The sequence below is a fragment of the Athene noctua genome, chromosome 2, assembly GCF_965140245.1.
Source record: "Athene noctua chromosome 2, bAthNoc1.hap1.1, whole genome shotgun sequence".
Classification (NCBI taxonomy): Eukaryota; Metazoa; Chordata; class Aves; order Strigiformes; family Strigidae; genus Athene; species Athene noctua.
This window is the reverse complement of record NC_134038.1, coordinates 37894780-37909488: the sequence shown is the minus strand read 5'-3', so window position 1 is coordinate 37909488 and position 14709 is coordinate 37894780. Positions and strand designations below refer to the sequence as shown.

Below are 14709 nucleotides of genomic sequence, written 5' to 3'. Positions count from 1 at the left end.
GGTAGCTGTTGCCTGGTTCTCACTCAGATGCCTCATCCAGGCAAGGAAGCTTACCAGGTGTTTCTGTTTTCAGCTGCCTCAGCAGTTTTTAGGAGCTTTTCAACCAGCAGAATGAGTTTTGTGATCAGAGAATCACAGAATGGCTTGGGTTGGAAGGAACTTTTACACATCATCTGGTCCAATCCCCCTGCCATAGGCAGGGACTGGTTTTTTTTCCCTTAAGTGATACTGAGAAACTGTGATCTTATCGCAGACATATGTAAGATATTTCCTCTGCCTATGAGATGTTTAATGATAGCTCATCTGCGATGAGCAGTTAATTTTACCTGCTTATTGCATGAGGGAAAGACTGTGGATGTTGTTTACCTTGACTTTAGCAAGGCCTTTAACACCGTTTCCCGCAGCATTCTGCTGGCGAAATTGTCTGCTCGTGGCTTGGATGGGCACACGCTTTGCGGGGTAAAAAACTGTCTGGATGACTGGGACCAAAGAGTTGTGCTGAACGGAGTTAAATCCAGTTGGCGGCCGGTCACAAGTGGTGTCCCCCAGGGCTCGGTGTTGGGGCCGCTCCTGTTTAACATCTTTATTGATGATCTAGACGAGGGGATCGAGGGCACCCTCAGTCAGTTTGCAGATGACACCCTGTTGGGTGGGAGTGTTGATCTGCTCGAGGGTAGGGAGGCTCTGCAGAGAGACCTGGACAGGCTGGAGCCATGGGCTGAGGCCAACTGGAGGAGTTTCCATAAGGCCAAATGCCGGGGGCTGCCCTTGGGCCACAACAACCCCCAGCAGCGCTACAGGCTTGGGGAGGAGTGGCTGGAGAGCTGCCAGTCAGAGAGGGACCTGGGGGTGTTGATTGACAGCCGGCTGAACAGGAGCCAGCAGTGTGCCCAGGGGGCCAAGAAGGCCAATGGCATCCTGGCTTGTGTCAGCAATAGCGTGGCCAGCAGGGACAGGGAAGGGATCTTACCCCTGTACTCGGCACTGGTGAGGCCGCACCTCGATTCCTGTGTTCAGTTTTGGGCCCCTCACTCCAAAAAGGACATTGAATGACTCGAGCGTGTCCAGAGAAGGGCAACGAAGCTGGTGCAGGGTCTGGAGCACAGGTCGTACGGGGAGCGGCTGAGGGAACTGGGGGTGTTTAGTCTGGAGAAGAGGAGGCTGAGGGGAGACCTCATCGCCCTCTACAGCTCCCTTAAAGGAGGGTGCAGGGAGCTGGGGATGAGTCTCTTTAACCAAGTAACAAGCGATAGGACAAGAGGGAATGTTCCCAGGTTGTGCCAGGGAAGGTTTAGACTAGATATTAGGAAGCATTTCTTTACAGAGTGGGTTGTTAGGTGTTGGAATGGGCTGCTCAGGGAGGTGGTGGAGTCCCCATCCCTGGAGGTGTTTAAGAGTCGGGTCGACATAGTGCTGAGGGATATGGTGTAGTTGGGAACTGTCAGTGTTAGGTTAACTGGTGGTCTAGATGATCTTCAAGGTCTTTTTTTTCCAGCCTGATGATTCTGTGATTCTGCTTATAAGGTAAAAGAAAAAAATATTCCTCTGGGGTTCCTGAGGTGAACGAGACGGTAGAAGAGCTCTGTACTTCCTGTGCGCTCTTTACTAAAGCTCTTACTTTCTGGTGTTGAGTAAGAGAAGTTTTCCTGTTTTGAGAGAGAAGGATAGCATGGAAGCCCTCTGTACAAAATGACAGCCTTCTTTGTGCCACACAGAAATTCGCCAATCTTTGTCTTTTAAAACAGTGCATGTTGCATTTCTCTGTTTTATAGAAGCTTTTTCTGTTACTATTCATTCATAAGTGAAACGTGATAGAGGGAAGTAGGAGAATGTGGGTTGATGAGCTTTAATATACACAATAGATAAACCTGATACAGTAAGTATGCTTTCTCTATCACATTTGTGTCCTGCAGGTAAATAGCAGTTTTCTTTGCGTTTTCTGTTCATGCACCAATTCATTTTCGAAGTAGTGTGCAGAAATTGCAAAGAAAAGCAGTTTGTATTTTATCTGCATATGCATGCATGAGTGCACACATTGCAAATGCCATTTTGCTTGTGTGATGCACATTTGCCACTTGTGGAGGTTTTACTTTTTTGTTTCATTTTGTATTGTGAGCTTGTGTATGTTTCCTCTTATCAGTATGGTGTTTCATGTTTGGGATTCTGGTTTTATATTATTGCAGTTAATATAAAAAAGCTTGTAGTGCTGTTTATATGCCAAGTTTCCCAGAGTCATTAAAATCTAGTCAGTTGCTACAAACCTTTTCTTGGACAGCTTTGGTGAAAATCACTTTTAGATCCAGTTTTTGTACTAACTACACATTAAAATTTTGCACTGTACTGTCGTAGAGCAGAGGGACAGTTTTTGTCTCCAGAATGAAAAATGTCCTTTATTACTTTAAAAGAAAGAGCGATAGTGCCTGTTTACCATGTATTATTCCTTGATCCTCACTTAGCATGAAATTTAAAAAAATTCCAACCTTAGGATGGTGTCTAAGAATAGTCAGACATTCTGTTCAGGAATTCAGACAATTAACAATTTTGCCTTATTGTTTGTTCTTTCAGTGCATTCTACCTGGACAAGTCAAATCTGCCTCCAAATTCAACATCTAAAGCGGCTTATATAGATAAGGTAAATAAAAATGCTAAATGCCTAATTAAACTTTGAGTGTTACACACTGTGTTGTTGTAATCCTTTCCTGAGACTCTCAATTTCATTGAAAAATTAAATTCTTTAAAGCTGGGGCGGGGGTGTTGCCAGGGAAAGAAACTTTTATGGCGTTTTGTCCCACCTGTGTTTTAGGGGTATGTGGTGCCCTGTGGTTCTGTATCTAAAGGTGTGGCTGGAGGGTGTCAGTGTATTTGAGAAGGGGAACCAAAGTTTTCCTTCTTCACTGTGCTTTCAGAGCAATGCAGTTGCTCCAGGAGCATGTAGGGAGTGGTAGAGCAGGGTTGAGTGAGAGCATATGGAGGCAGCAATTATTTGTTCTGCAGACTGGAAGTGCTGTTCCAAATTCAATACTCCTTCAGCATCCTGTGCAGAAGGCTTTCTTCTGAACCTCTCCTTTAGTCTCTCTTTAGATGCCTTCGTCTGTCTTTAAACCTCTGTGACTAAGAGATCCCAGGGGCTATGAAAATTCACTTAATGCTCTTGGTTATTGTTAGAGAATTAATGCCCATATGGCAGGCCAACTGGGGGGGGGGGGGGAGGGGGGGGGGGGAGGATGAAGTTCCTAGGGTCTTGCCTACACTGACTTCAAATGCGACTGAACTTGAGAAACACAGTGATCATCAGCTGAGCCCTATGACACTAAAATTTTATGTCAGTATCATCCAGCATGGGTGTTAACAGACTGGTAGTTTCTGTTTCATGGATCCATGCTGGACTGCGTGGTAGGGGAGGAAGACATGTGCCAGTCTCTCTCCTTCCCTTGTGAGTCATCACCTTACCTTTCTAAGCAGTCACAGGTGCAGCAGGAGACACTTAGCTGTATGTGGAGTGCTTGTTACCCCTAAACCTGTTCCCTGCCATTTCAGTGAAAAGTTCAAGGGCAAGATAAAAGCATCTAATGATCTAGATCTGACTAAGGGATACTAGGTTAAGCTAATGCATTTGTTTTGCAGTTGGAGCGAGCTAAGAATGGGTGCATGATCTGTTCATGACTGTGCCTTTTACTCTGTTCTCCATAGCTCTGCAGTAGTAAATGGAACCAGCTAAAATAAATTTAAATGGATGCAAGTTAAACCAATAGGACCTAAACCAAGTTAAATCTAGTTGTGCCTAAATTTAAATATGCTGGTTGTTATAACTGATTTACTTGACCTCTATGCTTTCCAATGAAGTAACCTTCATATAAAGCCAGTGCGGCTGCCATTTCCCTAATTAGTTAGAACTGTCTTTAGGGAATTAATCTGTCTTGCAAAAGATTTGTTCTTTGAGTAGCAGTGGAGTTTGTGTTTCTGGAATAAAGAGAATAGGGAATTTGGAATTACGAAGTCTGCAAAACTGCCTTGTGAATGTCTCCTTTACACAAAGCACCATGAGATGATGTTTTGCATTGCTAGAACACTCTTGAAGATTCTTCTTTTGAGAGCAGCCTTCCACTTGAAGCTGCCTTCTTTGCTAGTTGGATCATTTATTTTCCATATGGTAATGTTGAGGTTGTTTTAAGTTAACTACAGAGTTAACTGTTCCTGTTTCGTAGGATGTGTTTGTCACTTTTGTTCATTTTTATTTTTCCATGTGGTTAGTCAGGATTAGGAACTAGACATTTGCATAAATAAAGGACAGCGTTGTCTTAATTCTAAGCTGATTTTCTCAGTGAGTCAATTAACCAGTCTTGGCATCCCTCCTGTATATGCATACAGCTGTAGGTTGCCTCTTCATGGCTTCCTTTCTTTGTCAGTACTGTTAATGGAAATGGCACTGATGTGTCTGTTCTGTCTGTTGAAGCGAAAACCACTTCTGTAGGCAGACTGGGAATGCAACAGTCAGTGATGGTAAGAATTTAAAAGTTTGAAAAAGTTGTCATAGGTCATGGAACAGAAGACTGTGTGTTCTGTATTTATGTTATGGAATTTGGCTTCAGCTTTCTGAGACAGCCCTCACATTTCATCTGCATCTGTGATGACCTGTTCCAAAAGAGCATTTCATGTACTCTCGGTAGCACATACTTAAATATAATATATCTCTCTCTCTTCCTGTCTTGCAGCTGATGAGGCCTCTGAATTGCTTGGATGAACTTTACCGACTCATAGGGTCCTTTATCCGATCCAAGCGCACCGCTGCCTGTGCATACACTGCCTGCAGTGCTTCTGGAGTTGGATTGCTTTCAGTGTCCTCTGAACTCTGTAGCAGGCTTGGAGCTTGTCACATCATTATGTGCAACAGTGGAGTTCACCGGTATGACAATTTCTTTTCCTCCCTTTGTTTCTGTCAGTCATTCAGTCATTTCAAGTTGGAGACCACTGCTTTTTATTTTTATTTATGGAGAGGTCTTACACTAAATATCCAACACACTTGAAAGATGTGTGGTGAAATTCTAGAATTTTATTTGCAGTGATTGACAGAAATGAGCAGTATGATTTTGGTTTGTGCAATTGTAATGAGGATTGTGCCTCATTCAAGTCAGAAAAGGTAGAAATCTGAACTGCTGAAGCAGAAAAAGGAAGGTTTACTAGGTGGATAACACATACTATAATAAACTCTTAATACAGGTAAGAAATGCTGTAATTTGTAAGCTAGAGGGAATCGCAGTAGAGCTTGTTTCAAGGAAAAAAACGAAACAGAAGAGAGAATTTTTGCAGGTGTGCCTTATGAAAACTAGAAGTTCAGCCTATAGAACGATTGGTGTCATTAATACAGAATCAATAAATGAACTGAGCTATAATCAACTGATCTTTGTCATCAACGCTAAGAGATTTTAATAGACATATGTATATCTGACAATAGTGTCATTACAGAGCTCCCTGGTAATTAATGATATTAATCAAAGGCAGCAATATGTTTATGTTCCAGCTGGGCAGATTACATTTTTTTGTAGATTATGCAAAAAAAGCACAAAAACTACAATAAACCAAACATAAACAAGAATCTGATGCTAAATATATGCTCTTTTTATCAGAATTTGAAACTGTAGATTATCACTAGTAATATGTTAAAAATATGCTCCTGAGTTTCTGATCTATGCAAATCCTTATTGTAGCAGACTTGATTACCAGCACATAGTGTACTGGTATGAAAATTACTTTCTCCTCATTTTAAGTGTTGTCCTTTCTTTAAAAGAGCTTTGAGGATGAAAAAATAAAAGCAACATAGCTGCAATGCAGCTTATCAGTCATGAAAACCAGGAAGAATTCCATGTATAGCCAACATAATTAAGTTTTATAAAAACAGTGCTTGGTTATTTCTTTTAAGAGTTTGCAACGGGCTATTTAAACTACCCTTCATCAATGATACACGTGTACATAGCATGCTGTATACTGTACTTGATTTTAGGCAATAACAGAAAAAGGCAGTATTATTTAACACTAGTCACTATATCAGATGAAGATGGAAATACTATATAGCACGGACTGCTATGAAGTTGTCCTTTCACAAGACCATGAAGCTATACAGCTTTTCTTTATTTTGGTTTCAATTTCATTTCTTAAGTGATCAGAAAAGACTTTTGTCTTAATTCTGCCATTTTTTTAGAAAGCTGAAAAGTCATACCTCATCATTATTTGATGGATTACATTCTGAATTTGCCAGTATATTTGTGCCTGAAATTCTTGAAGTTTAAGAATAAATTCAGAGCAACTTAATAGCCCAAATAAACTATTAACCCACAGTGTGTGGGACACAAATCATTCAGAATAATTTGGTGACTGAATAGGAGGTGGTATGCTTGATTCTGAATGTGAGCTGTTCTTAGATGAAAAAAAATTATTCATCAAATTTCTGCTCAAAACTAGGGCTAATTCAAAGGTTTAAATGTCTAAGTATATTTTAAAACCACAAAACATTAGAAAAAACAACATATTGGATTTCAAGACTATGTTATGAGCAAATGGAATGGGATTTAAATGTGTTGTGTGGGTTTCCATCTAGATCTTAAAGGATTCACTGTCACCTATTTACGTGAAGTAAAGGTGCAAAACACTTTTCTCTAAAGCATGACCAGTTCTGCTTTACAGTGAGTCCGCCTGAGCTTTTGTCCAAGATACTGTTACTTCACTTGTGCATTTATACTGCCTTTGTGGCTACCATCTGTTCAGAGAACGAAGCATCAACTCTTGGCATTATCAGAGACATTTTATGATAGGCCCTCCAGGAAAAAGGATTTTATAGGTATTCAAGGAGTTTTTGCCCTGAATTTCCAAAAGTTCAGAAGAAAACTCATGTATTTAGAGACTAGAAGGGATTCTTGTGCTATTATTTTTCTGAAGTGGTAAAAGTTGAGGAAGTTTTTTAAACAGTTTCCTGAAGTTACTGTTGTGCATGCAAACTGGATGGATGAAAATGTTTTTCCTTAGCATTTGAAATCATATTAAGTCACTTCATGTGCTGTTTTCTCTTTCTGACATCCCTAGGCCACATCTCTGCAGTCCAGCACTAAGTAGGCTCTGCTTTTTGAGATTCTGAAATTGCCCAGATAGAGAGCTTGTTTTGTCCCTAGCTAGTAGGCTTGCTCGGTGAAATTTGTTCCTGACATTTCTACTGCTAAATTCTGCTGTGTTTTTGTGTACCTACTCCCTTGCTGCTCTGCAGAGTGAAACTGTCTTGCAGCACCATGAAATCCTGTGAGGAGGACAGAAGAGGGAAAAGTAAGGCGCTGGATATGATAAACTGCTATAGACATAAATTATTTTGTTTGTTGTCTGCAATCTCGAAGGCTTAATTCTTCTGTTTGTTGGAATATTATTTAATCAGGGCAGATAATTTTGCAAAATAGGACTCTAAGTTGTAAGTTAGTTCTTCAGAGTTCAAGCTACTGATTTTCAGTAAGGATATTTATCTCTGGCTGTATTCAGCAGTGTGTCTGGCCTTCTGTGTTCTTAGAAACTAAATGCTGGGAAGTGCTTGATTGTGATCAGTTGCAGAAATCCACATTTTGCAGGCCCAGACCAAGGACCTGTGACTGTATTTTTAACACTATACTACGGATATTAAATGAGTTGAAAACTGGTATTATCTACAGATGCTATTAGGCAAGCAGATAGAAGAAAGCTGTGATTTGTCCTTGCAGGTTAAACTTTGAAACTGTATTCTTCGTGTATCAGTCTTGCTAGTTTAAAAATGAAGACTAATCAACTCTGAGCAAGGTTTCTGGATGCTTTCTTTTGATAAAAGCCCTTAATTTTAGCCTAATTTCTGTGATTGGTCTCTAATGGGAGAGAATATCTGAGAGTCTGTGGAAGAGGACAGGGTGCTCTGCTGGTCAGCATTTTTCTTTTGTTCATGCAGAGTGGCAGCTGAGCAAACTATTCATATGTCAGAATTTAGATATATTTAATAGACTTTAAACAAAATATATATGAACCCTCCCTCACTCAACTTATCTGTCTCTTACTGGACTGACTGTAGAGCCTTTTCTGTGTTTTTTCAGTGTAGGTGTCATGGATTGACAGTGGGTGGGGGGGCAGAGGGGGGTGACAGCCACCCCTCCTTCTAACCAGAATCAAGTCCAAGATAGTTTAAGAGGAAGGAGCTGTGGGGGCAGTCCAATGCAGAGAGGCCAAGAACTATGAAACAGCAGCTTTGTCTGCTTTGACAGTGATTGCTGATCTCTGGATCAGCCGTGTCTTGGTTTCTGACTTGTCTGTGATCCATATTAAATTGCTTTTTACACTGCACTAGGCTAAAGCAGCTTGACAGAGTTCATATTTTCATCCCTGTATCCAAGATAATGCTGGGGATTTTGAATTGCTGGTGATTGCTTTGCTTTGATTTTTATTATGACAATATGTTTACCAATTTACATTAGAGCCTGAAATCCTATATCTGTTTCAGACAGCAGTTCATTTCAAATATATTTCGATCACCAGAAAAACAAGGATGGGAAAAAATAAGTCCCTTTAACCTTCACTGTCCTAAGTGGCATGTGAATACTACAAACTCCCCTTGGATTGTCATAACTGAACATGCCTTGTTGATCAACATCAGGCACAGAGCTCTAACTTAGTCCAATAAATCAATAGTTTGCATTTCTGTTTTCCCTTTTTTATCATCCTTAATTATATTTCTGCCTGGCAATCAGCTGTCACCCTGTAAACAATGCTTTGCTTTCTTTACTTGTATTCGTTCTGTTTGAAGTTGCAGTCACTCTGTACAAATGTAGGTGATGAAAGGCACTTTTAAATTTTATTGAATCATGATGCCAGCTCTTGCTTGAGGGAGAAGAGCAGGACTGCACTGCACAGACATGTCCTAGCCTCTTTCCATGCCAAAATGAAATTAGGTGCAGCAGCTGCAGAAGTCTGTTCAGGGACCATAGGCCTTGCAGGCTCAAAGAAATCATTTAAAGCATCCAAATGAAACAAATCCCAAGTTTATTTAAAATTTTGCATTTCCTGGTGGATCAAGAAAAAATAAGTCTTTTATAATCTTGATGAACCCCATAAAAATCACTGTCTTATTTTCTTTTCTGAATTTTAATTTCCTCTCCAGAAAGTGTCTCCTTAGTGTTACCATTCTTCAAGCAGTGGGCTTCTGGCTGGCAGACACTCGGCTGAATGATGAGGCAGGTTTTGCCAAGGGTTGATTATACTGTCTCCTGTAGCTGGCACAGCTCCTGCAAGCCAGCTTAACCTGCTCCATCTTCCACATAGCAAAGCAGAGTAGCACCATAAGCTGTCCATCATCACCAGCTGCCTTTCTGTGAATCAAATGAAACAAGGTGAAAAATAGGTACTCTGAATGTATATTTTAGATATTCTATCATAAGAATTATTCCTTTTAGATTATTTTAGAAATCTTTCTGTATGAATTTAGTTCTGAGCTTAATGACAGCGTGCGACAGAAAAAAATGTCTCCTTGAAGATTTGCAGCTGTATTTAGGCTGGATATTAGCTCCACAGTAAAAAAGCATTCTGGGATTGATGGGACTACTTTCAGGAGGCAGGTCAGCACAGACTGAAATCCTTGCTCCTCTTCAGCCTTCTGGTCTAAACTGTGCTTTTAGTCTTGCTACCTTTCCATTTAGTCAAGATTCCCTTGTATTTTTTAAATATCAGGTTTGTTTTGTGTTTGTTGTAGTCCCCCCCAACCCCACCACTCACTCAAACTCAGGACAGTGTATCCACAATTAGTGCATTTTTGTGATATCTTACATACTGAGGCATAAGCAAACTTCTCATAAAATAATTTAGGATAGTAGAGTATTTAATTCTGTGCTGCTTACTATTTGAAAACAGTTATGTAATTGTTAAATATGTGAGAATTTGTCTTAAGACAAACTAAACAAGACATTTAACACAAATAGCTATGCTTTTACTACAGTGATGATAATTTTATTTTGATCTATATTTGCCTTTCAGAGGCAATCTGGTACATTTTTGCTTTGTTTAATATGTATGTGAAAGACTATAGTGTTAGAGTGCTCTTGCATATTTTACGTTCTGAGACACTTTAGTTTAACATGCAATGTGAGATGCAGAGAAGTGCATAAAATGCACGGAGACAGATAAGATGGATCAAAGTTGTATGGATTTCAAGGTGGTTTTTCAATTTGGATTCCTTTTAACATTACGGACATTTAGTAGTAGTGTTGACACAAAACTCAATCACCGTGCTCTGTAGAATCATCCTCTCATGCTTCAGTTGTTGCAATATTGCTTTATCTGCAGTCCAGGTCTTTGGAAGAATACGATTCTTCCTTACAAAAACCGCTACATTACAACAAAATTAGAGTAGATCCTTTTGAACAATTAAAAACTTATTCAAATCTTCTTTCATTTTTGAGGTGGAAGAGAGTTAAGTGAATAACATGAACTATTACAAGACAGGAAGTAAATTGCAATTTTCCAGCAGATTTACTTGCCTGCTTACATGGGAAGAAGCCTTTAATGCGAAAGACTTTATGCACAGAACAAGAGATAGTGGCCGAAGCTGGGTTTTCAGTTGGCTTCGGATATTTTTGTTTGTTTTTTGCAAGTATGACTGAGCAAACAAAAGGCATTTGAATCTTTTTAAAATGTTGTTCTTTCATCAAACAAAAAATATTTAATGGTGGAAGTGCCTTCTTGCAACATTTTCAGCTGATAATAGGTGGCAAGATATTACAGGAAGAAAGTTTGTGAAAAGATGCTCTGTGAAAAGATGTAGGTTTTTTAACACTGACAGAAGATGTATGGTGAAAAGAAGTGCTTTTTTCACCACTCCCGATTATTCTTTGAAAAACTACCTTTTTTCCCCCTCCCATTATTCTTTGAAAAGCTATCTTTCTTAAAACAGAGATAATAGTGACATTTTATTTCTGGAAATAGTTTGGATGATAGTAATCTCCCAAATAAACTACAGAAAAAAATCATTATGTACTGCACATTTAATGCTTCAGGATTAAAAATTACTAATATTGAATGTAATAAACCTGATGTAAACTGTATCTGTAAACTACAAAAGAGGTAATTAAGTAACTTCAGTTCTGAAATATGGCTAATGTATACTTACCTCCCAAGACTGGTTCTCTAGCTTGGTGAGTTTATGCTATCCACTTCAGCAAGTCAGAAATCTTTTGGTAGCTTGTGCTTGAAAATACCTGGTAGAGCTGGGTTTGGTTATCCTGTTGTGGAATGGTGGATAAGGGAGTTGGGATATATTTATTTTGAGGTTTGTACAACTACATAGTCACAGTTGTTCCTCTTGTGAAGGAAACCTGTACAAGCAGATGCTTAATGGATAAAAGGCAGAAGTCCCTTTAATCATGGATTACACATGTGTGATGTAATGTATTCCACAGATAGTTACTTTTCAAATCATTGTTTATAATTGCTGAAGCATAATAACGGAATAAATGTATTTTACGTGCAGAGTAATGGCTTTCTATACATTGGCAAAAATAACATAAGTTTATAAGTTTTGGACTAAACTTTAGTGGATGTATTCAATCCAAGGCTGATTTTAAAGTAATAGTTTTTCCACACTGGGAACATCTCACCTTCACAAAAGTTCGTAAAGAATTGAATCTCAGTCCTGAACTCCATTAGAGTTTTACTGTAATTGTAAAATACAATATTGTAGTTTAATGTGCGGATTTCTTGCTCGTTTTCTCTCTTGGCTGGCCCAACCTCTCTCTCTCTGTGAGATGAAATGTTATTCAGCAAAGTTTCAGTATATAGGCACAGAGAATGCAAACTTCACTTTTACTTACGTGGGGACATATTCCCACAATGAGAACAGCTTGGAGATTGTGGGAGAGTCTTGAGTTAGGCCTGTCCATACTTTTTATGCTTATTTCTTATAGTCCTGAACAACATTTTCCCTCCTTTTTAGATTTATCGTGGCCTATTTTCTACTTTGGGTTACTCATAGGAATCAGTACATATTACCCAGCTATCACTAGTAATTCTTGAGAAATACCCAAAAAAAGGTTTACCCCAAAGTGTCTGATATTAGTAATAAGTTTTTAATTGCTGCATATACTGACATAAATAATAGCTGTCCTATAAGCATTAATTTAAATGACAGCAGAAGCAAATGAATACTTAATAGTGTAATTGATTTAAAAGGTGGTCAGATGTAGGTATGATTAGCTTATGATGTATAGAATGAAACGTAATTAAAATAATAACATTGGCATTAAATTACATGTCGAGTAGAAGCCATAGATTTTAATTAGACTAAGCATACATGCATCTTTTTTTTTTTCCCCATTCACATAGCCAGAACATGATTCATTTCAACGTCTCTGACTGTGGTAACTACTAAAACAATTTGTTTCACTTCATCTTTTCTATTCAGGGCATTTTACTAAGGGGTGTTTTGATACATCTTTGGATGTAGGATGGCTGGAATCCTAATTGAAACCTGAGAATGAATTGAATGATTTAGATTCTTGTTACTCTGGTAAAGTAGATGCACAGTTTGCTGAGTGGCAGCTCTGTAGGTAGTGTACATGAACTCAAATTATTTTTCCTTTCAGGTGACATTAAACAAGCTGTCATGAAATAATCCATTGCTTCGAAAATTTCAATCTGTTTTCCTCTTTTACAACTCTATTTTTCTATCCAGCCAATTTGCAGCCTTCCAGTAAAAATCACATCCAGTTAGAAACAAATGGACTCTTGGCGACAGAAAATGATTTAACCTCTTTTGTTCGGGATGGTCTGATCCAGAAGATATTTGAAAGTTTGTGTTTAATCTTCACATCAATATTGTCATGGTAATGTGAGACTGTGGATAGCAGGCAGTGGCTGGGAGCAGCTGCAGACCCTTCTGTTTCTTGGAAACCAAATGGGTGAAATGAGGAATTCTCAGCCCAGTTGTGATGGGAAAGCCAAATATCTGCCTTGCTGCTGTAATCTGTCAAGGCAGGGATTTTGTGATTCTAACTGACATAAATTCTGAGATGATGAATTTGGGTCTTTTGTTTTTTTGGCATAAAAGAAGGATCAGAGGAGAAGAGAGGGACTGAGAACAGATTTTGATTTGTTTATGCTGTAAAATATATGGATTTGGGATTTATGCTTCCCATAACAGAATGTTATGAGAGCACTGAAGGAGTTTTTCCCCTAATATTTCCCTTGTTTGGTTTGTCTGGGCTGATTGCATCCAAACGAGCAGACACTTTCAGTGGTCAGAACTGCTTCCAAATCATAAGCTTTAATACCATCTGCTTATCAGCTCTAAAAATGAGGGAGAAGGGTGGATTATTACATATTGTACATATTTGCTGACAATCCTTGGTATTGAACCAAGTCTGAACCTCAGACCACCAGAACAGTCTTACCATGAGAGGAACTCCCACCTTTCATATTGTTTCATAAAATTGTACAAGTTGGTTTGGTTTAAATCTGCATTTGCTTGGTTTCGCTGTGCTTGGCAGCCCTGTTGCTGAGGTACTTCCAGTTATGACTTTTCCATGTTACCATCTGATGTTTTGTGTGTGCATTTGTTTCTTTCACAGCTGGTTTCCAGGGCAATTTCCTTTGCAATAACAGATATGTAGTAATTCAGAAACTATATTTGAAGAGCTGAGAGAGAGTACCAGCTTGTAAATGCATGTTTACTAGTGAGTCAGTTCAGCATAGCACCATGGAATATTTATGTGATCAGTTTTCTTACAGGATGCCATCTCCTTGATTCAGTATTCAGCCAAAATGAAGCTATTTGAGTGTTGTTGGTTTTTGTATTTAGAAAGTAGTAACCTTATTTCATAATCACATGATAGAAGCCATAACCAATAATTATATTTAATTCTGCCATCTATCAGACCTTTTACATGCCTTGAGAGACACAAAATCTAGTGATATTAAATAGCATCTCTAATGAAATAGTATGTTGAAATACATTCATGCAACTGATGCCATTTTAACATGTTTTTAATGTTAATGGGTAAAAATGTCTTTTAAAAGAAGCAGTGGATGTATCTAACCAGCATTACTGCAGGAGGACTTCACCTCGAATATAAAATATTTTATTGAAAGGTGTGATAATAGTTAATGTTGTCACTGCTGTCATCTTGAGTGTCTTCACTACTAATTTCCTAGGATACAGAAAAAATATTATCCTTAGAATTGCTCTTCTTTTTTACCTTGAAGTGCGATCTTCAATTTTGTCCTCTATGTTTCAGGATTGTACTGTAGCTGTTGCCTACCTTCATAGTAGCTTATTAGAGAAATCTTCATTATGCTATTTCAGTCTTTGTCCCCACTTTTTCCACTCTGGCTGTGTCTTTATCTACACACTTGGCAACCTTATTTCTGAATCATGGTTGGCATTGTGAAAATGTAGATGGCTCATAATGTCCATGATCACCAGCAATTTCATTAGGTTTTGGATAGGGAGCAGTTTGGCAGTCTTTCCCATTGCAAGATTAGTGTTTGCACCGAATTCTTCAAGCTGAACTTCATTTAGAAGGTTCTTTTGTTACTTTTGATTCACACATGCAGAATATGATTTTTCTGTTCTTTCAGTCTTCTGCGTTCCACGAATGGGGTTTATGGGAAAGTTGACTCAGTAACTGGTGTGTTGAAAGCTGTACATTAAGTCCATTAACGTCTATTATA

General features: G+C 38.8%; 1 protein-coding gene across 2 annotated transcripts in view; it reads left to right on the top strand.

Moving 5' to 3' along the window:
* The window catches only part of PREX2 (phosphatidylinositol-3,4,5-trisphosphate dependent Rac exchange factor 2), a 188536-nt gene that overhangs the window by 155806 nt on the left and 18021 nt on the right, over positions 1–14709 (top strand). For both annotated transcript variants that reach the window (XM_074898856.1, XM_074898855.1), the window contains 2 exons: positions 2566–2632; positions 4713–4903. In XM_074898856.1, the coding sequence (XP_074754957.1) occupies positions 2566–2632; positions 4713–4903 (258 nt within the window). The remainder of the gene's footprint in view (positions 1–2565; positions 2633–4712; positions 4904–14709) is intronic.